Source organism: Ahaetulla prasina, chromosome 15 (genome assembly GCF_028640845.1).
Source record: "Ahaetulla prasina isolate Xishuangbanna chromosome 15, ASM2864084v1, whole genome shotgun sequence".
NCBI lineage: Eukaryota > Metazoa > Chordata > Lepidosauria > Squamata > Colubridae > Ahaetulla > Ahaetulla prasina.
Window position 1 is genome coordinate 16412206 of NC_080553.1, and position 23790 is coordinate 16435995.

At 45.6% G+C, this 23790-nt stretch overlaps 1 protein-coding gene across 1 annotated transcript in view; it reads right to left on the reverse strand.

The window, feature by feature from the left end:
* POLE (DNA polymerase epsilon, catalytic subunit) overlaps positions 1-23790 on the reverse strand; it is a 68714-nt gene that overhangs the window by 32692 nt on the left and 12232 nt on the right. Inside the window, exons 12-26 of the mRNA XM_058157991.1 lie at positions 22831-22950; positions 19825-19957; positions 19613-19726; positions 17652-17864; positions 15822-15929; positions 14357-14485; positions 13157-13259; positions 12912-13058; positions 11806-11951; positions 7891-8039; positions 6055-6147; positions 4405-4549; positions 2856-3013; positions 1913-2108; positions 1069-1283 (exon numbers count right to left, since the gene is read on the reverse strand). Of these exons, the coding sequence (XP_058013974.1) occupies positions 1069-1283; positions 1913-2108; positions 2856-3013; positions 4405-4549; positions 6055-6147; positions 7891-8039; positions 11806-11951; positions 12912-13058; positions 13157-13259; positions 14357-14485; positions 15822-15929; positions 17652-17864; positions 19613-19726; positions 19825-19957; positions 22831-22950 (2169 nt within the window). The remainder of the gene's footprint in view (positions 1-1068; positions 1284-1912; positions 2109-2855; positions 3014-4404; positions 4550-6054; positions 6148-7890; positions 8040-11805; positions 11952-12911; positions 13059-13156; positions 13260-14356; positions 14486-15821; positions 15930-17651; positions 17865-19612; positions 19727-19824; positions 19958-22830; positions 22951-23790) is intronic.

The window sequence follows — 23790 nt, forward strand, 5'->3', positions numbered from 1 at the left end:
AAGTAGGGCACGCGGTGGCTCAGGGGCTAAGACGTTGAGCTTGTCCATTGAAAGGTCGGCAGTTCAGCGGTTCGAATCCCCAGCGCCGCGTAACGGGGTGAGCTCCAGTGACTTGTCCCAGCTTCTGCCAACCTAGCAGTTCGAAAGCAGGTAAAAAATGCAAGTAGAAAAATAGGGACCACCTTTGGTGGGAAGGGAAGAGCGTTCCGGTGCGCCTTTGGTGTTGAGTCATGCCGGCCACATGACCCCGGAGACGTCTTCGGACAGCGCTGGCTCTTCGGCTTTGAAACGGAGATGAGCACCGCCCCCTAGAGTCGGGAACGACTAGCACGCATGTGCGAGGGGAACCTTTACCTTTACTTATGGTTGTAAGTGGTGGACTTCCATCACCTGAAAGCTTTTTCCTGCCTCCAGTATGCCTGGAGGGAAAGGATGGGCCTTTTCCCCTTTTAGGGTCTCTCCCATATTCTGCTCCATCCCCAGAATGAGAATGACAGCCCCCTCCTCAAAACACGGTGGCTGGGAGGGGAATTGAGAGTGTGATTATGTGTGGAGTGACTAGAGATTATAATTTAGGAATTATTTTGGATTATGATTGTTAGTTTTGATACCCTGCATTTTGTTCTGGGAAGTCGGGGTGGGGGTGGGGGGTAAGGGGGAGGGGAATTGGGGGGTTGAGGGTAGAGGATGGAGTTAATGTACAGGGATTATTGAAGATGTATAAATATAATTAATGTAGGGTCGGGTCTGCCCAGTTACCATTTTAGAACGGCGGGGAGGGAGAAAAGAGGAGAGAGTAGGAGGTAGGAAAGAGGAGAAGAGGAAGGAAGAGGGGTAGAAGAGGGAGAAGGAAGGTGTAGGGTGGAGGGAGGAGAGGATGTAGATAAGAGAAGGAGAGGAAGGTCTGGAAAGTAAAAGAAGGTAGAAGAGGGAAGAGAGTCAAAAGGAATGGGTGGTGACTGGGCAAGCCCGACTAATTGTATATAACTGTACATTGGATGAGCTGTTAGATATGATTGTAAAAATAAAACTTTTTTATGAAAAACAAAACAAAACACGGTGGTGTACCTCTCTGTAACTGGTGAGCCTTCCGGCTTCTTGGAGATGATAAACCGACAGCTCAGGCCAGCGTCCTTGACCATCTGGTCCCCAAGGAACTCAGCCAGGCGCTTGGCTGTGCTGATGGACGTGGATTTTTGCTCTCCGTAATCCTCCAGCTTCCGAGACATCGATCGATTCTCTGAGATCAACTCAAACAGCTCGGAATCGGGCATGTTGGCTGCCTGGAAGAGGCACGCATGAGAACGCACGCATGAGAACAATGAGAAAATGCACGCATGAGAAGAGCTGCCAGAAGGCAAGAGCAGCTCAAGCAAAGAAGACGACTCGGGAGTAGGGCCAAGAGATGATTGGCCCCTCCCATAAGGCTTAAAAGACCAGCAACGGCGTTTGGGCTCTTTGCCGGAAAACAATGTTGATAGCTTTGTCTTGCTGTATTTATTTTGTATCGGTGTCTTCTGAACGTTTGCCAAGAAAGGCCTTTGGCAGTTTGCCTAATTGGATCAAGATAGGACTGAGGAATTTGTGTTGGGAGGAATTTGCTTTAATTTAGTTGGACTATGCTGAAAATGAAGTTAATTCTCAGCTGTCCTAATAAAATATGTTTGTTTTTACACTGACTGAGTTTCCTACAACCTACTTGGGCCAGGAAATAGCATTCTCTTTCCAGAAGTGAATTTTCCAGGGCAAGAATTGAATTGCTATCTTCCGAAGGCCAGGAAGCTGTAGGGGGAGACTCTCTGCCCACCGGGGCTTGTCTCTTCTCCCCGCCAGGGGCGGGGACTACAAAAACACCACGGCATCAACCTGAGCATCTGCTGCAGGAAGAAACTGGTGAGAACCCGAATCCCACCTTACTGTACAGGACATCAAGCCAGTAATCGGCTACTTTGGCCACCGAAGCGTAGACCTCCTCCAGGGTCGTGCCGTTCAGGAAGGCCTCGAAGACCGACGACTGGAAGATCTTCACCAGCTGTAGCTCTCCTCGTCTCTTCACCTCAAAGCCCTTCAGCTCAGCCAGGGAACCATCTCCATTGAACACAGCGTATCTAAGAGACATCCATCGTCGTCATCAGGACCAAGGCAAGCTCCTTCCCCCCAACACCTAGTATTTATTTGGGTGGCAATCGCTGAGCCCTAATGCCCTGCTAAATCCAGACATGCCAGCCTGCTCGGGTACCATGTTTTGATACCACTTCCGGCCTCCCTTTATCCCACCTGTCCTATCTAGCAGTCGCAGGTAGACTTATATGCTGCTTCACAGTGCTTTTACAGCCCTCTCTAAGTGGTTTTTAGAGTCGGCCTCTTGCCCCCAACAATCTGGGTCCTCATTTTACCCATCTCAGAAAGATGGAGGGCTGAGTCAACCTTCAGCCTGGTGAGAATCGAACTGCTGGAAGTGGGCAGAATTAGCCTGCAATACTGCTTTCTAACAGGAAGGAAGGAAGGAAGGAAGGAAGGAAGGAAGGAAGGAAGGAAGGAAGGAAGGAAGGAAGGAAGGAAGGAAGGAAGGAAGGAAGGAAAATAGCACTTGTATACCACTTCACGGTGCTTTCCAGCCCTCTCTAAGCAGTTTACAGAGTCAGCCTCTTGCCCCCCTACAATCTGGGTCCTCATTTTACCCACCTCGGAAGGATGGAAGGCCGAGTCAACCTTGAGCCTGGTGAGATTCGAACTGCCAAATTGCAGTCAGCAGAAGGAGCCTGCAGGATTGCTCTCTTAACCACTGCACCACCGCGGCTGTCTAAGGAGACTCCTTCCTGAACCTTTTTGTCTTCCCAATCCTGGAGTCTCACCTTTTCTTCAGCTTCTTGCCTTCCTCCTTGGAGGCTGGAAGAATCATAGCCAGATAGGGCCCATCTACTTCAAAAAAAATGCTGTTCTCCGAGCGGGAAACATACTTGAGGGATGCTGGGTCCACCAGCTCCTGGTACTGGTTGTTTGTAAAACCCTCCTGTACAAAAATAAAATAAAATAAAATAATGGAGACACACAAATACATGCACAGCTTTGGCACCATTTCTGTTGGTTCTGCTAAAGGCAGGGAAGGCGCATCGCAACACACTGGATTCAAACTTTGCTACAGATATTTGGTGCATGTTTTGTGTTGTGCCTCGCCCGCCCTCCTCTCCTCAGCCGGGCCCCTCTCATCTCCTGCTACCTGAGCCAGAGACTGATAGTGAAGAAGAATGGCCTGGCATGCCTCCAGCCCCCAGCCCTGGCACCATGTCTGGACAGACTGAGCAAACAAACCTCCCTCCTACAGCGTGTGAGCACGAAGCCAGCCACGAGCTAGAATTGCCGGCAGCTGAGGACGAACAGACACAGTGGACAGATCCCCGCTTCCGGAGAATGGAGAGGCGACGTCAGCAAAAGGAAGGGAGGGGCAGGCCTGGATAAGTGCTGAGTCATGGAGCCACACCCCATGGCCTATATAAAGGATCTGCTTTTTGGCATTCCTTGAGTCAGGCAAAGTCTCATCTGGTTGCTGAAGTCACACCTTGGATTCCTGCCTGCCCTGAGAACTCTGACAGGAATTTGGCAAAGCTGCAGAGGCTTCGTGGCCACGCTTGATACAGACTTCCCAGACCCGGCCGTCAGAGGAGGAGTGGGACATGACATTTTGCGAATGGTACAGCTTGTTTTTTTCATGCACGCGTATTGTGCAAGGAGAAAAATTGGGGTTTGCTAACCTTCCTTTACAGTTTAGGCCCTTTAAGAAGCCAATCTATCAGATTCCTGTCTGGTGTTACACAGCCCCACACAAATATTTTAATTTGCATTCTACCGGTTCTTGCCTGGTTTGAGAGTGTCTGATCAGCAGAATGTTTCTAGACGAGATGTTGTGTCTGCGCCCACCGAGCCGGGCCTGCTGCCAGAAAGTGACTTGGACAGTGAGGGGGCCGGGCCGTCAGGACTTACTTCAGGCGCACCGGCTTCCCTGGCTCAGCTCCAGGAGCCAGAAACAGGCCAGGTAAAGGAGGGAACAACAGAAGCAAGGGTGGGGCAGGCCCAGGAAGTGCTGAGTCACGGAGCCACACCCCACAGGATATAAAAGACAGTGAGAGTTGCTGTGTCTCTTTGTAACAGGCAAATCTACTGATTAAGAGCTGAAGTTTGTTTCTGAGTGATTCACCAGTGTCGTGGAAAATAACAGAGGCTCTTGGCAGACGCTGGCTATTCTGCTGCCAGAGCTGATAGTGCCGGCTAATTAAGCCATCACTCAGACAGAGGCAAGGGAGGACACAACACGAGAACCTTTCCCAGTTTATTAAACGTTAAGGACTGAACCGTGGCAACTGACTTTCTCTTGTGCAGAAAAGAACAGGGCCCAAATCTCCTCACCTTTACCATGATGTTCAGCATCGCCCCTGGATAGGAGACGGTCACCTTGGGTTTCTTGGGATGGGTCGACTTGATGACGAAGTTCTCTGGAAAGCTGTTCGGAAGCACGCACCATATCCCATCGGTATCAAGCTCCAAGGGTCTCCTGCGTAGCGGAAGACAGGAGATCGCGCGGAGATTAACAAGCCAGGGAATGCCGCAGCACATCGACCAAAGACCCGCCAGTGCCGTGGCGGTTCACAGGTATATTCTGAAAACTCTTTTTATGTTCTGTCTGAATAGCTGGAAATTACTGTCTCTAACTGGAATAAAAGGGGGAAGTGTTGTGTCTCCGTCCTCACTCTGGAGTAACGAGCTGGCCTTCAGCCAGTGGATACACGGCTCCTATCAGTCCTGGCCGGGAAAACGCAGCTGCCTGCCAAAAAGTTCAAACAGATTAAGACTTCAGCTCACTTCGACACGGTTCAGCTAATTTGCTTCCCGTGGAACTGAGAGCAGTCCCAAAACTCTTTATATATCCCTTCCCTTTGATGACGCCGCCTCTCTAATCTTCTGAAGCGCGGGTCGATCCAGGCTTGATTGGTATGATTATCAGCTGGGTCTGAAGGCGTAGCCTGGGGAAGGGAGGAATCAGGGGAATGACAGCCTCATTACATCCTCCGACTGGCCTGGTTCTGGCTCCTGGAGCTGGGCCAAAGGAAGCGGTGCTCCCGAGGTAAGCCTTACTGGCCCTTCCCCCTCACTCTTGGAGTCACTTTCGGTTATGGGGCCAGGTTCGGGGGCTGGAGCCATAATAGGAGGGCTGAGTTCCTTGGTGCTCTCTGAGCGTGGTGGTTTTCCTGCACACGTCAGTCAGCACTGGAAGGGAGTATGGTTTGTGGAGAGGCGGACTATGGAGTCCTTAGTGCTCTCTGAGCTCGGTTGTTTTTTATTATTATTATTATTATTTATTGAATTTCTAGACCGCCCTTCTCCCGAAGGACTCAGGGTGGTGTACGGCCAGGCTAAAAACATACACAATATACAATTTAAAAACTAAATTAAGAAACTTATTACACAATTGGCCGAGAATTTAAAATATTTAAAATCTAAAAACCCCAATTTAAAACATAAATAGAATTTAAAATTTAAAAAACTAAACAGCTTAAAAAGTTTAAGCTAGCCCCGCGCGAATAAACAAATATGTTTTCAATTCGCGGCGAAAGGTCCGAAGGTCAGGTGTTTGGCGTAAACCAGGGGGAAGTTCGTTCCAGAGGGTAGGAGCCCCCACAGAGAAGGATCTTCCCCTGGGGGCCGCCAGCCGACATTGTTTGGCGGACGGCACCCTGAGAAGTCCCTCTCTGTGAGAGCGTACGGGACGGTGGGAGGCATGGGGTAACAGCAGGCGGTCCCGTAAGTTTTTTTTAAGACATTCCAGGACCCTACTAGGCAACATCATCAGTACTGGAAGAGTGTATGGTTTACGGAGAGGAAGAGGAGGACTGTGGAGTCCTCCATACTCTCTGAGCTTGGTTTTTTTAAGACATTTCAGGACCTTACTAGGCAACATCATCGGTACTAGAAGGGGGTATGGTTTGCGGAGTGGAGGAAGAGAAGGAGAATGTCTTCCTGTTTATCTGCTAGTTCTCAGCAGCTCACTGAAAGACTCACCCGATCTGCTCGATCAGTTCCCTGGCCTGGGTGATAATATTGGCGCCAGTGAAGCAGACAATACCAGCCATTTCCATAGAATACCAGCGGGCCCTGCGTGGGAGAGAGAGAAAACGCGGGGTAGGAACGGGTTCCCAGATATCGCCCAGGCCTGGCGTTGCAACACCCGGAGAAGGTTTCGGCGCTCCACACCTCGAGTTGCCGTTGGGGCGACGAGCAGCGCACAGACCTAAGTTTGATCAAATCAATTCATTTGATCCAGAGATGCCTGGAAGCTTGCGGAAAGGTGAGTAAAGCTCAGAATGCAACCTGGGAAGTTTTGGAAAACTCAAAACCGTTGAAGGGCCTTTTCTGGGATGGCATCATTGGTGGAAGGCGTCCTTGGGAAGTCTGCCAGAAAATAACCCGCAGATCTTTCCGATGATAGGTGAAAAGATTCCAGTATGGCCAGGCCTTGTACAAAATGATTTCAGAGTTGACGCATGTTGCTTAGCTATGGGTTTTAAGGGTTAAAATAACCGGGTTTGTTTGTTTTTTCTTTCTTTACAAGAAAAGAAAGTTGCAAGAAGGCTCCACAATGAAGGGTGGAGAACCGGTAGCAGAAATTTTGAGCAGTTCGGAGAACTGGCAAACGCCACCTCTGGCTGGTCCCAGAGTGGGGTGGGAATGGGGGTTTTGCAGTATCCTTGGGCTGAAAAAATGCAGCTCAGCTGGGATCGTCAGAGGCTTTTAAAAGCATTTTTTTCTACAACCTCTTTGGCCGAAGAGGGTTTTTTTTAATTTTTTATTTGAATTTATATCCCGCCCTTCTCCGAAGACTCAGGGCGGCTTACATTGTGTTAAGCACTGTAAGACTCTGGCGATCCCAGCTGAGTTGCCTGATCGTCAGAGGCTTTTAAAAGCATTTTTTCTACAACCTCTTCGGCCAAAGAGGTTGGTATAAAAAAAATGCTTTTAAAAGGCTCCTCTGATGATCCCAGCTGTTGCCTGATCGTCAGAGGCTTTTAAAAGCATTTTTTCTACAACCTCTTTGGCCAAAGAGGTTGGTATAAAAAAATGCTTTTAAAAGGCTCCTCTGATGATCCCAGCTGAGTTGCCTGATCGTCAGAGGCTTTTAAAAGCATTTTTTCTACAACCTCTTCGGCCAAAGAGGTTGGTATAAAAAAAATGCTTTTAAAAGGCTCCTCTGATGATCCCAGCTGAGTTGCCTGATCGTCAGAGGCTTTTAAAAGCATTTTTTCCTACAACCTCTTTGGCCAAAGAGGTTGTAGAAAAAAATGCTTTAATTTTTTTTTTTTTAAGTTGGCCACGCGCCCACCCAGTCACATTAAACCCCACCACCACCAAGCCACGCCCACAGAACCGGTAGTAACAAATTTTACATTTCACCCCCGCTTCCATTCGACCCACCGTCCGGTCAGAGCTCCTTGGGATGGGAAGCGAAACGTCTTCAAAGGAAAACAAAGAAGAGTCCAAGGGTCTCTTGAAAAAGGCACCCGTGGGAGGCCTCCGCTAACTGCGTAACTAGGGCCTCTGGTGGCTCAACGGGCTAATGCAGCCTGTTATTAACAGCAACTGCTTGCAATATTGCAGGTTCAAGTCCCACCAGGCCCAAGGTTGACTCAGCCTCCCATCCTTTATAAGGTAGGTAAAATGAGGACCCAGATTCTTGGGGGCAATAAAAGTTGACTTTGTATATAATATACAAATGGATGAAGACTATTGCTTGACATAGTGTAAGCCGCCCTGAGTCTTCGGAGAAGGGCGGGATATAAATGCAAATTAAAAAAAAACACAAAAAAAACCCAAACAACTTCCGCCCCGTTTTACACGCACCCTTTGCGCATGACGTAGCCGTAGAAGGAGTTGAGGATGCACTTGTGCGCCAGCTGGAGGGAGTCATACAAGATCTCCATGTTCTTGCAACGCTTCACCTCAGAGGCGTCGGCCATTTCAGTGGCGGCTGCCAGCTTCTTCTTCCACACCTGAAACAGGGAGACAGGAGAGGACAGGGGTAGCCAACCCTTTTATACCTACCGCCCACTTTTGTATCTCTGTTAGTAGTAAAATTTTCTAACCGCCCACCGGTTCGGGGGTGGGTGGGGGGGAGATGCGCGAGCTATTCTGGGACGAGGCTCTTTTGTTTGCGGTCGCACTAGAGCGCCGTTTAGTTTCACTTACGTAACGTGAACTAAACTTACGCGCGGACGATACAAATACGTCTATTTTCAGAAATTTAAATCGTCACGGGGAATTTTATGAAAACCTAATGAAAATGTTTTTATTTATTTATTTATTTATTTGTTTGTTTGTTCATACTTTTATACCGCCCTATCTCCCTAGGGACTCAGGGCGGTTTACAGCCAGATAAAAACATAAATATATTACAGAATAAAACATTGATTTAAAAAACTTAATTCAATAGGCCGAATATTGAAAATAGAAATAGAAATAATGAAACCCCATTTAAAACCAAATTTAAAATTTAAAAAATCCTAGTCCAGTCCTGCGCAAATAAATAGATGTGTCTTAAGCTCGCGGCGGAAGGTTCGAAGGTCAGGAAGTTGCATTTATTTTAAATAATGCTATGAATTTTTTTTAAAAAGTCAATTAAATTAAAAACTTAATTCAATAGGCGAATATTGAAAATAGAAATAATGAAACCCCATTTAAAACCAAATTTAAAATTTAAAAAATCCTAGTCCAGTCCTGCGCAAATAAATAGATGTGTCTTAAGCTCGCGGCGGAAGGTTCGAAGGTCAGGAAGTTGCATTTATTTTAAATAATGACTAGTGACCAGGTTGGCTACCACTGGGATAGAAGGATGGTCCTTACAGGCAGGGAAAAAAAAAAATCCATTTTGGAAGGCTCAGAGAGGGATTTCCTGAGGGATAAAGCAATTTAGGGCTGAAGTTAGGCTCATGTAATTTATTTCTGTTCAGTCTGAATAGCAGGCATCTTCCCTTAGCCAGGGACTCCAAATTCCTAGAAAGGCAGGAAGTTTTTACTTTAGTACAGAGGTCTGCAAACTTGGCTTTTGAAAGACTTGGGGACTTCAACTCCCAGAGTTCCTCAGCCAGCTTTGGGAATTGAAGTCCACATGTCTTAAAAGAGCCAAGTTTGCAGACCTCTGCTTTAGTATTTTATTATTTATTTATTTATTTAATCATATTTATATACCGCCCTATCTCCCGAAGGACTCAGGGCGGTTTACAGGCACTTAAAAACACATAAATACAGTATAAAACAATTAAAAAACTTATTCTAATAGCCCGTTAATTAAAATATAAAAATAAAACCCAATTAAAACCCATAAATTTAAAATCTAGCTCAGTCCTGCTAGATAGTAGAAAAACTATTGTGAATTACACTCAATTAATTAAGCTGAGATGATTCCTGGCTACTTCACTGTCGTGTGAAGTAAGGGCCTCTGGTGGCTCAACAGACTAATGCAGTCTGTTATTAACAGCAGCTGCTTGCAATTACTGCAGGTTCTAGTCCCACCAGGCCCAAGGTTGACTCAGCCTTCCATCCTTTATAAGGTAGGTAAAATGAGGACCCAGATTGTTGGGGGCAATAAGTTGACTTTGTATATAATATACAAATGGATGAAGACTATTGCTTGACATAGTGTAAGCTGCCCTGAGTCTTCGGAGAAGGGCGGGATATAAATTCAAATTAAAAAAAAATGTCTATGTAGTTTTATGGCAATAATAACAGAAGTGGTTGGCTGTTGGTTTTTTCTTTCTTTCTTGATTCTTTCTTGGCCAAGTGCGATTGGACACACAAGGGATTCGTCTCCGATGCAGAAGCTCTCAGCGTACATACAAGCAACAAGTGATAAATCATGATCGCAATCATAAAATACCATTGTCGTAAATCATAAGTTAAGAGTGGTGCGGTGGCCTCGAGGTGGAGCTCTCACCTCACGGTCAGGAGGCTGTGAGTTCGATCCTAGGTAGAGGCAGATATTTCTCTCTCTGGGCACGATGAGAATATATCCGCTGAACAAAACTCCGTACTGGCGACAGGAAAGGCATCCGGCCAGTAAAACACTCTGCTAGTTCCATTCAGTTACCCAGATTCCACCCCGCAAGGGATTATGGCGTCATTAAAAAAAGTTGATGATGATGATAAATCATAAGATACAACACTCAGTGATCATCCTAGGATACTAAATAAGCAAGCATAATAGGATACTAACTAAAAACAATCCACATAAATCATGAGAGCATCTGCACCAAGACAAACTCCTTGTGTGTCCAATCACACTTGGCCAATAAAAAAATTCTATTCTATTCTATTCTATTCTATTCTCCATCCTTCTCTTCTCCATCCTTCTCTTCTCCATTATTCTATTCTATTCTATTCTATTCTATTCTATTCTATTCTATTCTATTCTATTCTATTCTATTCTATTCTATTCTATTCTATTCTATTCTATTCTATTCTATTCTATTCTATTCTATTCCATTCCATTCCATTCTATTCTATTCCATTCCATTCCATTCCATTCCATTCCATTCCTTTCCTTTCCTTTCCTTTCCTTTCTCCTATTCTATTCTATTCTATTCTATTCTATTCTATTCTATTCTATTCTATTCTATTCTATTCTATTCTATTCCATTCCATGAGCCAACCGAGTTAGAGTCATAAGAAGCTAAGGAAATAGGTGACAGGAAAGATGAAACGATGAGAAGGATAATACTTTTTCGGGAATGTTCTGGGATCCCCATCGCCTGCTCAATTGCTGTTGCTGCCAGACAATATTCAGTAGCCATTAGGACAGTGGTCCCCAACCTCTGGTCCACCGAAACAGTGGAGATTTTTCCATGGACTGGAGGGGGCTGCCTGTATCCCACGGATGGGGCTTTGCTTGTTTTTATCGACCAGTTGCTGGCATGCCACGGATCAGTGCCAGTCCACGGACCGGGGGTTGGTGACCCAGGCATTAAGACCCCAGAGAAATTTAAACCTCATATTGCTGGGCCTCTCTTCTCTTGAAGCTTGGAGGGCAGAAGTCAGTCCAATTATCTGAAAGGCACCCAAGTTTGCGCTATGACCCAAATAACTCCACTTGCACAGGGGGAAAATCTACTTACCTTCCCTACCGGTTCGGAAGTGCACGCGCCGCGCAAACCCTCTGTACATTTACGGGTATTTACGGGACCGCCTGCTGCCACCGTTTGCCTCCCATCGACCCGTGCGCTCCCATAGGGAGGGCCTCCTCAGGGTGCCGTCAGCCAAACAATGTCGGCTGGCGACCCCCAGGGGGAGGGCCTTCTCTGTGGGGGCACCTGCCCTCTGAAATGAGCTTCCCCCAGGACTTCGACAGCTCCCTGACCTCTGGACCTTCCGCCGCGAGCGTAAGACGTATTTATTCTTTCGTGCAGGACCGGCATAAAACTATTAGTAATTTTAATTTGGGTTTTTATGGTTTTAATCTGTATTTTAATTAATGGGCCAAATTGAATAGGTTTTTTAAATGGGTTTTTAGCTGTATTGTATATTTTTATTGTGTTTTACTTGGCTGTAAACCGCCCTGAGTCCTTCGGGAGAAGGGCGGTATAGAAATTAAATTATTCTTATTCTTATTCTTCTTACATGCACAAACCCTTCTGCACATGGGCAGAGGGTAAAAAACAGGTTAACACCAGGAAGTAACAACGACCGGGCGGGTGGGTGGAGCTTTGCGCCACCATCGCTACCGGTTCTCCCGAACCGGGAGCATTTCACCCCCTGCGCTCGTACCTTATGTAATCCTTTAAACTCATAGCGACGGTCTCGAAAAGCCCGGACGGTGTCTACGTAGAAGGAGTTTTCTCGCTGGCAAATAGTAGTGACACGTTCCTCCACTTTTGTCACGTGGATCTTCTTGTAAGCTTTGCGACAATAATCTGCTCCGAAGATAAGGAGGCATTTTTAATCCCAAAATACAGGATTTTCCCAGGAAACCATTCCAGAGCTTCCCCATAGGCATACAGGCAAGTCCTTGACTTACAACAGTTTGTTTAGCGGCTGTTCAAAGTTACAGAAACACTGATAAAAAGTGACTTAGGATTGTGTTTCACACCTACGACCGTTGCAGCATCCCCTTGGGTCACGTGATTTGACATTCGGGTGCTCGTCAACCGACTCACATTTATGACGGCCGCAGTGTGGTCCGGGGTCACGTGATCCCCTTTTGTGACCTTCTTACGAGCAAATCAACGGAGAAGCTGGATTTGCTGAACAATTAGGTCACTAATTGAACAACTGCGGTGGTTCACTTAAGAAACGTGAGAAGAAAAGTTGTAAAATGGGGCCGAACTCACTTAAACAAATTTCTCACTTAGCAACATAAACTTTGGGCTCAGTTGTGATCATAGATTGGGAAAATAAGTGTGTATCATTCACCGATTTTGTGTTTCGCTTTCCACTGGCTGCATCACTTGCATTAAAAGATCATTTTATTGATAAATGGGTGGCCTTTAATAAATAATAATAATAATGTTACCACATCTGGAATGAATACGGTATTTCCCCAAAAATAAGACCAGATCTTATATTATTTTTTGCTCCAAACGATGCATTATGGCTTATTTTCAGGTGATCTTATTTATTTTTTGTTGCAAACATACTTAAATGCGTCTGTCCGGCTGACAGTCTTAACTGGGGCTTATTTTTGGGGTGGGGCTTATATTACGAGCATCCTGAGAAATCACGACAGGGTTTATTTTCCTGTTAGGTCTTATTTTTGGGGGGGGGGGGGTTTATCATCAGCCTCCACTTTGAACTTGGAAAAGAAGTCCAGAACTTGTAAAGAATTTTCAAGTTCAGAACTTCTCAGGTGGGAACCAAGGAGGTTTTATTCTCACCGGCCAATCGCTTCTTTTCGTATTTGGCTTGATCTTCTCGGGACAGTTCGTGAAATGCCCGGGGAGGCCCATCTGGGAAAAGAGCAGGAAATTTCTCCGATTCCAATTGTTGCTGGATGCGGTGGAATTCGCTCCGGCTCGCTGGCACTGGAAGGGGGAAAAAAAAAAAAGGGAGCTAAGAATACTTCCAAAGACTCAGGCTCATAAGAGTTATATGCTCGAAGGCAACGGATGTGAAGACTCACTGAATTCTCCCCTCCATTGCCAAGTCATTTTCCGTTGACAGCTGGCCCCGGGCTTGTTAAAGTCACAAGCGGCACAGGTTGCTTCGTCCACGATAGCCGAGGGCTGAGGTGGGGAAGAAAGCATTCATGACAAAAGCCGCGTGGGTCTATGCATAATTGTGTACGTATTCATTTTGTCATGTTTACGCGGTGTGTGTTGAAGCCTTTGAGAGCGGTACGTGACGGAATTTCATTTTAATGCAATGCTGATTAGAGTACATTCAAAGTGGCAATAAAGTTATTCTAAGTCTCTATATAAGAAGAGGGAGCAATTTATGCACTGGGCAAGCTGGATTTTCAGGGTTCCAAGGAACATCCCCAACAAATAAAAAGAAGGCTTGAAGTTCCTCAAAGTTCCATTTTATTAGTGATGTCATATTGACACATCTGGGAAAACCCCAAATCTGAAAACTTCCAGGGTTTCCCCACCCAAAGTCCAAGTCCCTTCCCCCTGCACCCACATGTCCATCACATGATCCAATCAAGGCACCGTCCCAACTGGAGATGCTTCCCAGTCACACCCCTCCAGATGCAGGGCAAGATGTCCTTGACTCTCTGAGAAAGGAATGTTATTTTGACTACATATCTCCCCGGCTCCATACAATTCCCCCCTTCCAGTTTCCCACAGTAGTGGGAATGAAGGCCCAACGAAAAAGTTGGCTTCCAGGCCTGACATGGATCTTATCTTCACAGTCTTTTAGTTCATTAATTTTAGGCATCTCTGGGGTTAAAAGGAACAGGCATGACAAAATTCAGTCCTGACCTAGGTATGAGGAGGAAAGAACAAACGAACGAATGTGAGATTGCTTTCTAGGGCAACATTTTAACGCACTGACATCTAGTGGGAACCCAAATCACAAACGGCTCTGAAAATCAACTCGAACTAAAGACATCCTCATCGCTGAATTTGAACGCAGAGAGGATCACGTTATTGTGCAGTACCTCGTTGAAGTACTAAACAGATTCAACTCTTTATGTTGAAGAAAAGAATTTTAAGGTCCCCTTCTGACCTCGGACTACAAGATTACACCTAGTTGCTGGAACCGCATTTTCCTCGGCGGACTGCCCCGCCGGGAACCAAAACGAACATCCCACCCCAAAGAAGAGAATGAAAGTCGTGGTTCCCCCAACAACCACAGCTACCAAGAAAACCACGTTCACCTGCAGCCTGTTCGTCAAGATGATGTTCGGATACATGGCTCCCACATCCAGGTGGTAAATGAGAGGGCATTCGATTCTGTTGGGGACGTCCTTCAGGGAAGTCAGTTTAACTTTGATTTCTTCGCAAACCTGTTGCCAAGGACGGAGGTTTAAAGAAGTCAGAGAAAAGGAAAGCTTTCGCGATGGTCAGCGACGTTTTGCTGAGCTGTGCTTAAAACGAATACGTATCGTTCAAGGACGCAGCAAGCAAAATATACACTGGGAGGTAGGTTGTTTGTCCATGGATCACGCCTGTCTCTGAGAAGGGAATTGTCAAAGCTGGCAGAAAAGAAAAGAAAAGAAAAGAAAAGAAAGGAAAAGAAAAGAAAAGGAAAGGCCTTCCCTCCCTCATCATATGACAGCAGTCTTCCAATCTCTCAGGGGCTGCCCCAAAGAAGAGGGAGTCAAGCTATTCTCCAAAGCACCTGAGCGCAGGACAAGAAGCAACGGGTGGAAACTAATCAAGGAGAGAAGCAACTTAGAACTAAGGAGAAATTTCCTGACAGTGAGAACAATTAATCAGTGGAACAACTTGCCTCCAGAAGCCGTGAATGCTCCAACACTGGAAGTTTTAAAGAAGAGGTTGGACAACCATTTGTCTGAAGTGGTGTAGGGTTTCCTGCTTGAGCAGGGGGTTGGACTAGAAGACCTCCAAGGTCCCTTCCAACTCTATTATTCTATATTCCACATGCCTATTAACCAACAATCCACATAAGCAGGAAGAATCAAGGAAGAAATAGTATACCAGTCAAAGCTGGTAGAACATCATATATAGAAAAAGGAAGCAGACTTTACTGCCCTGGCAGTGTTACCTAGCTCGGCAGTGGAAAAAATGGTAAAACCAAGCTTGAAAAACACCCCAAATCCAACAATTGAACCAATGGTGAAATCCAATTTTTTTTACTACCAGTTCTGTGGGCGTGGCTTGGTGGGCATGGTGTGGTTTGGTGGGCGTGGCAGGGGAAGGATACTGCAAAATCCCCATTCCCACCCCACTCCAGGGGAAGGATACTGCAAAATCCCCATTCCCACCCCACCCTGGGGCCAGCCAGAGGTGGTATTTGCTGGTCCTCCGAACTGCTCAAAATTTCCACTACCGGTTCTCCGGAACCTGTTAGAACCTGCTGGATTTCACCTCTGAATTGAACCCTGAGCGATTTATGTCCCTAGGGAGATAGGGCGGTATACAAATACGATAAATACGATAAATAAATAAAAAATGTTCTTCACTATTACAAAATAAGAAAAAGAAAAAGTAAGCAGAACATCTGAGAAGCGAAAAGGCAGAGAAAAGAATCAGAAACGGCTTCCATAAGAAAAGAACAACTTCAACCGTGGCTGCAACCGAAGGACAGGGAATTCTGAACAGGCCCTGCCGTTGCCTCATGTCCATGTGGATTTTCCTAGGCACGGAAGATTTATTTACCTCTTGGAAATTGGTGACCTGCTCTAAGGGAATCCCTTCCTCTTCCTCGATGGCATGGCGGAGTGTCTTCTCCACGCGTTGCAGGAGGAAGTCGAAGGCAGCCGGATTCTGAAGAAAACCGAGGAGAGGAATTTATAGCATTCCAGTTTGGTTAAAACCCACAAGTGCCCCAAAACAGCGGATGAAAAAAAAATCCATGCAACAGAAATGCAAAGGAGAATCTTTGTAGCTCAGGATTGACTTGAGGAGGCCTGGGTGCTCTCTGAGCTGGCTTGTTTTCTTGCAGACGTTTCACGACCCAACTAGGTAACGTCATCAGTGCTCAGTAAGGAGTGGGGTTTGCTCTCAGTTTGTATTCTGGTGGCTTGGCCTGTCAAGCGTTGGTGGAGGTGGTCTTAAGAGATTCTTTGGTTGGGCTGTTTACCGATGGCTCTTTGGCAGTTTCTTGACTGGGGTATTGTTGACGTGATGTCAGTGTTCCAGCAAGTCCCACAACTCCAAGTAAAAACTCCCGAGGCAGGCATTTCTCAAAGTCCCATTTATTAGAGAAAGTAAACTGGCACATCTGGGAAAACCCAAATCTGAGAGTTCCAGTTTTCCCTCAGTAAATCAAACCCCCAAATATAGCCCCTGCACCCATCAATCTGTCACGTGGCCCAATCACCATCCATCCCAACTTGAGCCATCCCTGCAACCACTCCTCCTCTAGATGGATAAACACCAGGAGACCTTGACCGAAGGGAAGAACGCTATTATGTCTAATTAAAATCACCACCCCTCCTACTTTCCCAGACGCAAGAAGTCGGCAGCGGGGAAGCATCTGGTGCTAATATGGCTTCCAAAGCTGACATGTGATTGTTGGTCTGATGTTAACCTTGGAGTTAATCTATGCTGATCCGAATGCTGATTGCTGGTGGAGAATGGTGGTGGCACTTTAACAATAGACACATCGACATTAACAACATCTATACACAAAAGAGACAATCAACCACCCCAAAAGGGAACAAAAAAAACCCAAGCATCTCAGCAATCAGTACTCAGATCAATGTAGATTAACTTCAAGGTTAACATCAAGACCAACAATCAGGTAAACAACACCCCAATCAAGAAACTGCCAACAGTAGACATCCCAACCACATAAATAATCTCTAAGGCCCCCCTCCACTCCCCACCAACGCTGACAGGGCAGGCCAGCAGAATAGAAACTGATAGCAAAACTGCCCTTCCTTACTTTACTTTATTGTCGTTGCACCTCGTACAATGAAATTAAATGCCAATTTCAGTGTATGTTATAACTATAAAAATAAAACACACATCCTTCTTACACTGATGATGTTACCTAGTTGGGTAATGAAGGTCTGCAAGAAAACAACCAAGATTAGAGAGGACCAAGGACCCCTTTCAAACAGAAATGTGATTTGCTGCTTGGGAGAAGTCTTAGCTCCAGTTAAAATTGGCTGTTTGCAGTTGATACTATATATTTACAGAAGCCATCAGTTCTGCCCAGACCCTAGGTTATTGCTTTTCCACTGAAGTTCCAAAGGTAATTGTTTTTTTTCAAGAGGCAACTAGACTTTTCTGGGTTTTTTTCTTTGAAGAGGTTTCGCTTCTCAATCCGAGAAGCTTCTTCAGCTCTGAATAAGAGAGATTAATTCCACAGAGCTGAAGAAGCTTCTCGGATTGAGAAGCGAAACCGCTTCAAAGAAAAAAAAAACTCAGAAAAGTTCGGTTGCCTCTTGAAAAGAAAAGAAAAAAAAAACACCTTTGGGACAACCATGACCTGGATGACTGGAGAATCTCTGTAGACAATTTTCCACCAAAGGTTTGTACCATTTTAAAGCGGCAGGGGATATCGCTGCGAAAGACGCCAGACTCCAGGGCCTCCACGTGGCCCCCGATGTAGGTCTCCGAGTCGAGTACGTGCCCATCCTCTGTAAGCTTGTTGAACTCCTGCTCTTGCTTGTTGGGGAAGACAATGTTGGCGTGATAGGCTTGGACCATGAGCAGCGCCTCGCACAAGGTTCCCGAGCCTTTCCGGAGTACCTGCAGGAAGAGAAAAGTTGACAGGCTGGAGACAAGGTGAATCCACAATCAACAGAATCTGACCAGATTATGCTGACGGTCGTTCCCTAATAACTGTTTGGGTTTTTGGGTTTGTTTGTTTTTTTTGAGATTTCTTTTCTCAGTGCGCGGAACGGAGGGCATGGAAAAATCATTGTTTTGACCAGGGCTGTCATGTCCCACTCCTCCTCTGATGGCCAGGTCTGGGAAGTCTGTATCAAGCGTGGCCACGAAGCCTCTGCAGCTTTGCCAAATTCCTGTCAGAGTTCTCAGGGCAGGCAGGAATCCAAGGTGTGACTTCAGCAACCAGATGAGACTTTGCCTGACTCAAGGAATGCCAAAAAAGCAGATCCTTTATATAGGCCATGGGGTGTGGCTCCATGACTCAGCACTTATCCAGGCCTGCCCCTCCCTTCCTTTTGCTGACGTCGCCTCTCCATTCTCCGGAAGCGGGGATCTGCCCACCTTTCGTCCTCCTGCTCAGCTGCCGGCAATTCCAGCTCGTGGCTGGCTTCGTGCTCACACGCTGTAGGAGGGAGGTCTGTTTGCTCAGTCTGTCCGGGCATGGTGCCAGGGCTGGGGGCTGGAGGCATGCCAAGCCATTCTTCTTCACTATCAGTCTCTGGCTCAGATAGCAGGAGATGGGAGGGGCCCGGCTGAGGAGAGGAGAGCGGGCGAGGCACAACAAGGGGTGAAATGCTCCGGGTTCGGACTGGATCGCCTGATCCAGTAATGATGGTCGTGGGTGGTTCAGAGAACCGGTAGCAAAAATCCCTGCCCCCATCCCCGCATCCCCAGCTGAGCGGCGCAATCATCAGAGGGTTGTTGTTTTTTAACTTTTAAAAGCATTTTTTCTTCAGCTGAAAAAATGCTTTTAAAAGTAAAAAAAAAAGCCTCTGATATTCGCACGGCTCAGCTGGGATCATCAGAGGCTTTTAAAAGCATTACAACGTCTTCGGCCGAACAGGTTGTAGAAAAAATGCTTTTAAAAGTAAAAAAAAACCCAACAACAACCAAGTTGGCCACGCCCACCCAGTCACATTAACACCCCCCCAAGCCACGCCCACAGAACCATTAGTAACAAATTTTACATTTCACCCCTGGTTTTGACACCAAGCTACACAGCCTGTAAAACATGCAGTTTTGGAATAAACAGATTATTTTTGTGTGTGTGATTGGTAAAGCACATAGCAAGCTCTTGATCGTGAATGTCCTACTGCCAGGAGTAACCTAACCTCAGCATTATACAGCATCCAAAGGGCTTTATGTTTAAGAAACTGTCTTAGAAGGACTGGGGGGTGACATGATAGCAGTCTTCTAGTATTTGAGGGGCTGCCACAAAGAAGAGGGGGGGTGGGGTGTCGACCTATTCTCCAAAGCACCAGAAGCCAACTCTGACCCCATGTAATTTATAGCCCAATTATGATCCTGTTTCAAATGTGTTCATCAGTCACATTTACCAACGGAGCAATTTCGAGTGCGCCGCTGTGGGTAACCCTGGGAGACAGCCTTGAGAGAGAGGTGTCTGGAATGCGCTTTCTGGCTGCCGTGCTGCTTCGTCGGTTTCCCATCCCCCTTGCCTATGGCAACTCAAGAGTTTTTTTTAAATTTGAATTTATATCCCGCCCTTCTCTGAAGACTCAAGGCGGCTTACAACATGTTAAGCAATAGTCTTTGCAGAGTTGGCATCGAGGCCCATCAAAGCAAAGGAGAACCGACGTCTTGCTCACCTCGTCAGGCTCCATCGGGATGATTGTGCACAAGGCGAAGATGAAAGGATGCACATACTTCATGTACATGTAGTAGGTGGCAACAGCATCCGACACTGAATAGGTGGCTAAAGTCTGGAAGAAATCAAGAGACCAGTTTAATACTATTACTACGTAAGGTATATATATATATATATATAGTCAGGGGAAACCTGCCCTGGTATGGAAAATACCTGAGACTCTTCAATCGCCATCCGACACATCTCTTCAGGGTCGAGCTCTACGGGATCGTAACCCAACTTTGCTTTGGCTGCTGCTTTTAAGTTGTGGCTGCCCACTGGGAGGTAACTGTCTCTCTTCACCCACCTGCCGAGAGGAAATCAACGGCACCGAAATCGAGTGGTTAAGAAATCACTAGCATGGGAAGGAAAAGGGGAGCTTTGTGGAGGGGAACCAGAAGGTCCAAGCCCAGCTTCATTTGGAGTGAAATACAAGATTAGGCCGGTCTTTCCAACCCTCTACCCTCCACAAGTAAAATAGCACTTATCTATCTATCTATCTATCTATCTATCTATCTATCTATCTATCTATCTATCTATCTATCTATCTATCATCTATCTAAATTTTTAGAATATCTATCTATCTATCTATCTATCTATCTATCTATCTATCTATCTATCTATCTATCTCTCTATCATCTATCTATCTAAATTTTTAGAATATCTATCTATCTATCTCTCTATCTCTCTATCTATCTCTCTATCATCTATCTATCTAAATTTTTAGAATATCTATCTATCTAAATTTTTAGAATATCTATCTATCTAAATTTTTAGAATATCTATCTATCTATCTATCTATCTATCTATCTATCTATCTATCTATCTATCTATCTATCATCTATCTAAATTTTTAGAATATCTATCTATCTATCTATCTATCTATCTATCTATCTATCTATCTATCTATCTAAATTTTTAGAATATCTATCTATCTATCTATCTATTCATCAATCTATCTATATATTTTTTTAGAATATCTATCTATCTATCTATCTATCTATCTATCTAAATTTTTAGAATATCTATCTTAAAACATATCTATTCTTTCGAGCAGGTCTGGCTTAATAGGGTTTTTTAAATATGGATTTTATTGAGGTTTATTTTATATTTTGTATTGTATTTTAAATTTAGGCTATTGGAATAAGTTTTTTAAATAGTGTTTTTATTGAAATGTATCGTATTATTTTATTTGCCTGTTCACCGCCCTGAGTCCTTCGGGAGAAGGGCGGTATAAAAATTAAATTAAAAAAAAATATCTATCTATCTATCTAAATTTTTAGAATATCTATCTATCTATCTATCTATCTATCTATCTATCTATCTATCTATCTATCTATCTATCTATATAAATTTTTAGAATATCTATCTATCTATCTATCTATCTATCTATCTATCTATCTATCTATCTATCTATCTATTCATCAATCTAGCTATCTATATATTTTTTAGAATATCTATCTATCTATCTATCTATCTATCTATCTATCTATCTATCTATCTATCTATCTATCTATCTATTCATCAATCTAGCTATCTATATATTTTTTAGAATATCTATCTATCTATCTATCTATCTATCTATCTATCTATCTATCTATCTATCTATCTATCTATCTATCCATCCATCCATCCATCCATCCATCTATCTATCTATCTATTCATCAATCTAGCTATCTATATATTTTTTTAGAATATCTATCTATCTAAATTTTTAGAATAGAATAGAATAGCAGAGCTGGAAGGGGCCTTGGAGGTCTTCTAGTCCAACCCCCTGTTTAACCCCGTAGCGTTTCAGACCAACACTTGTCCAATCTCTTCTCAAACACTAGCAAAGGATAGTGGCTACTCAGCCCTTCCTGCTCCTGTCTGGCGCTGAAGACAAATGGTTCTGTGTGTATGTGTGTGTGTTTGCAGGAGTTTTGGAATTTAAGCCGGTCTCCATAGAATAGAATGACAGAGTTGGAGGGGGCCTTGGAGGTCTTCTAGTCCAACCCCCTGCTTAGACAGGAAACCCTACACCAGTGATGGCAAAACATTTTGGCATCGAGTGCCCAAACTGGAACGTGTGCACACTGGAGCGCTGGAAACCCAAAGACCAGCTGGTTGGTGCCCATGCACCTGGTCCTTGGGCGCACACCAGCCAGCTGATCTTTGTGTGTGCCATAGTGCAGGAAACCCAAAAACCAGCTGCCCGGTGTTGCATGTGCGTGCCGGCCATCTGGTCTTTGGGGTTTTCTGGTGCACGCCGGCCAGCTGGTCCTTGCGCACGCCGGACCCCTGAAGACCAGGTGGCCAGCTAGTCTTCAGGTTCCCAGCGCTCCGGTCTGCGCAAAGACCAGCTGGCTGGCGTGGATGCGCATGCAGGAAACCAGAATCAAAGCTGGCAACGGCACGTGTGCCCACAGAGAGGGCACAACACGCGTGCCATAGGTTCGCCATCATAGCCCTACACCATTTCAGACTAATGGATATCCGATCTCTTCTTAAAGACACCCCCCCCAGTGTTGGAACGTCCACAACTTCTGGAGAATTTGGGTCAAAAGAACAACGTCCAGGTGCTCACCAACGTGAAACACAATCCAAAGGATGGGAGGTGAATGCTTGACCATAAAGAGTTTGCCTTCTGCCGCCGATAGCCTCCCAACGACCGGTGCGCTCCCACAGAGCGGGCCTCCTCCGGGTGCCGTCGACCAAACAATGTAGGTTGGCGACCCCCAGGGGGAGGGCCTTCTCTGTGGCGGCACCGGCTCTGTGGAACGAGCTTCCTCCAGGGTTACGGCAACTCCCTGACCTCCGGACCTTCAGGCGTGAACTGAAGACTTTATTATTTCAACGAGCTGGACTAGCCTAAGAATAAAATATTTTAGTCAATTTTAATGGGTTTTAACCGGTTTTTTACCGTTTTAGTGATTTGGCGATTATAGTATCTTGTTTTAATTGGGTTTTAAATTGCTTATTTATTATTGTTGTATTTTTAATATGCCTGTGAACCGCCCTGAGTCCTATGGGAGATGGTGCGGTATAAAAGTATAAAAATAAATAAATAAATAAATAAAAAGTTATTATTTTTTTCCCAGAATTGCCACAGTGCAGAGGACGGCCCACGTTATTTGGCAGACCTCCAGAGACACACACACACACCCGATTCGATTGAGGAGAAGCCGCCACCATCCTTACCGAAGACAATCCATGTGGATGCACTGCGAGGATTTGTATTCCCCCTGGCTGTCCTTTTGGAAGCCAATCTCCTGCTGCATGTTCAGCCCGTGAACGGCTGCTCTTGCTTCCACAAAAGGCCTGGGGAAAAGACGAACAGTTGAGACACAGAATCGGACAACGTCTACGGCAGAGATCGGTAACATTAAACTGTTGTGACTCCAGACCCTGAACCTGGCCCCATGCCCGAAAGTGACTCCGAGAGTGAGGGGGAAGGGCCGGTAAGGCTTACTTGGGAGCACTGATTCCTTTGGCTCGGCTCCAGGAGCCAGAACCAGGCCATTCGGAGGACGTAATGAGGCCGACATCCCCTGATTCCTCCCTTCCTCAGGCTACGCCCTCAGACCCAGCTGATAATAATAATAATAATAAAGCTTGGATTAACCCGCGCATCAGAAGATTAGAGAGGCGGTGTCATCAAAAGGAAGGGTGGGGCAGGAGCCCCACCCCACAGGATATATAAGGAGCTTTGGGACTGCTCACACTCCACGGGGAGCAAAAGATTAGCTGAACTGTTTCAAAGAGAGCTGAAGTCTTACTCTGTGAGTCATTTGTTTGAACTTTGGCAGGCAGCTGCGATTTCTCTGCCAGGACTGATAAGAGCCATGAATCCACTGGCTGAAGGCCAGCTCGTTACTCCGAAGTGGGGAGGGAGACAGAACATAAACACTCATCAAGAGCCATTTGGACCCATTTCCCACAGAAAAGAAAACATCGGGAGCCACAAAACCCTTCCTGTGCCTGACTATTTCCTGAGCGGCCACAAAGCTAGCAGATTAAACGTTCTGGTTTTTTTCTGAAACTTTTTTTTCTTCTTTTCTAGGATTTATCCATAGTTAGGGTTGAAAGGCTCAATAAATCGCGTGCCGGCGGGTGTCGCCCATTGGTGGTTGTGATGCATATTTTGAGTGACAGGGAGCC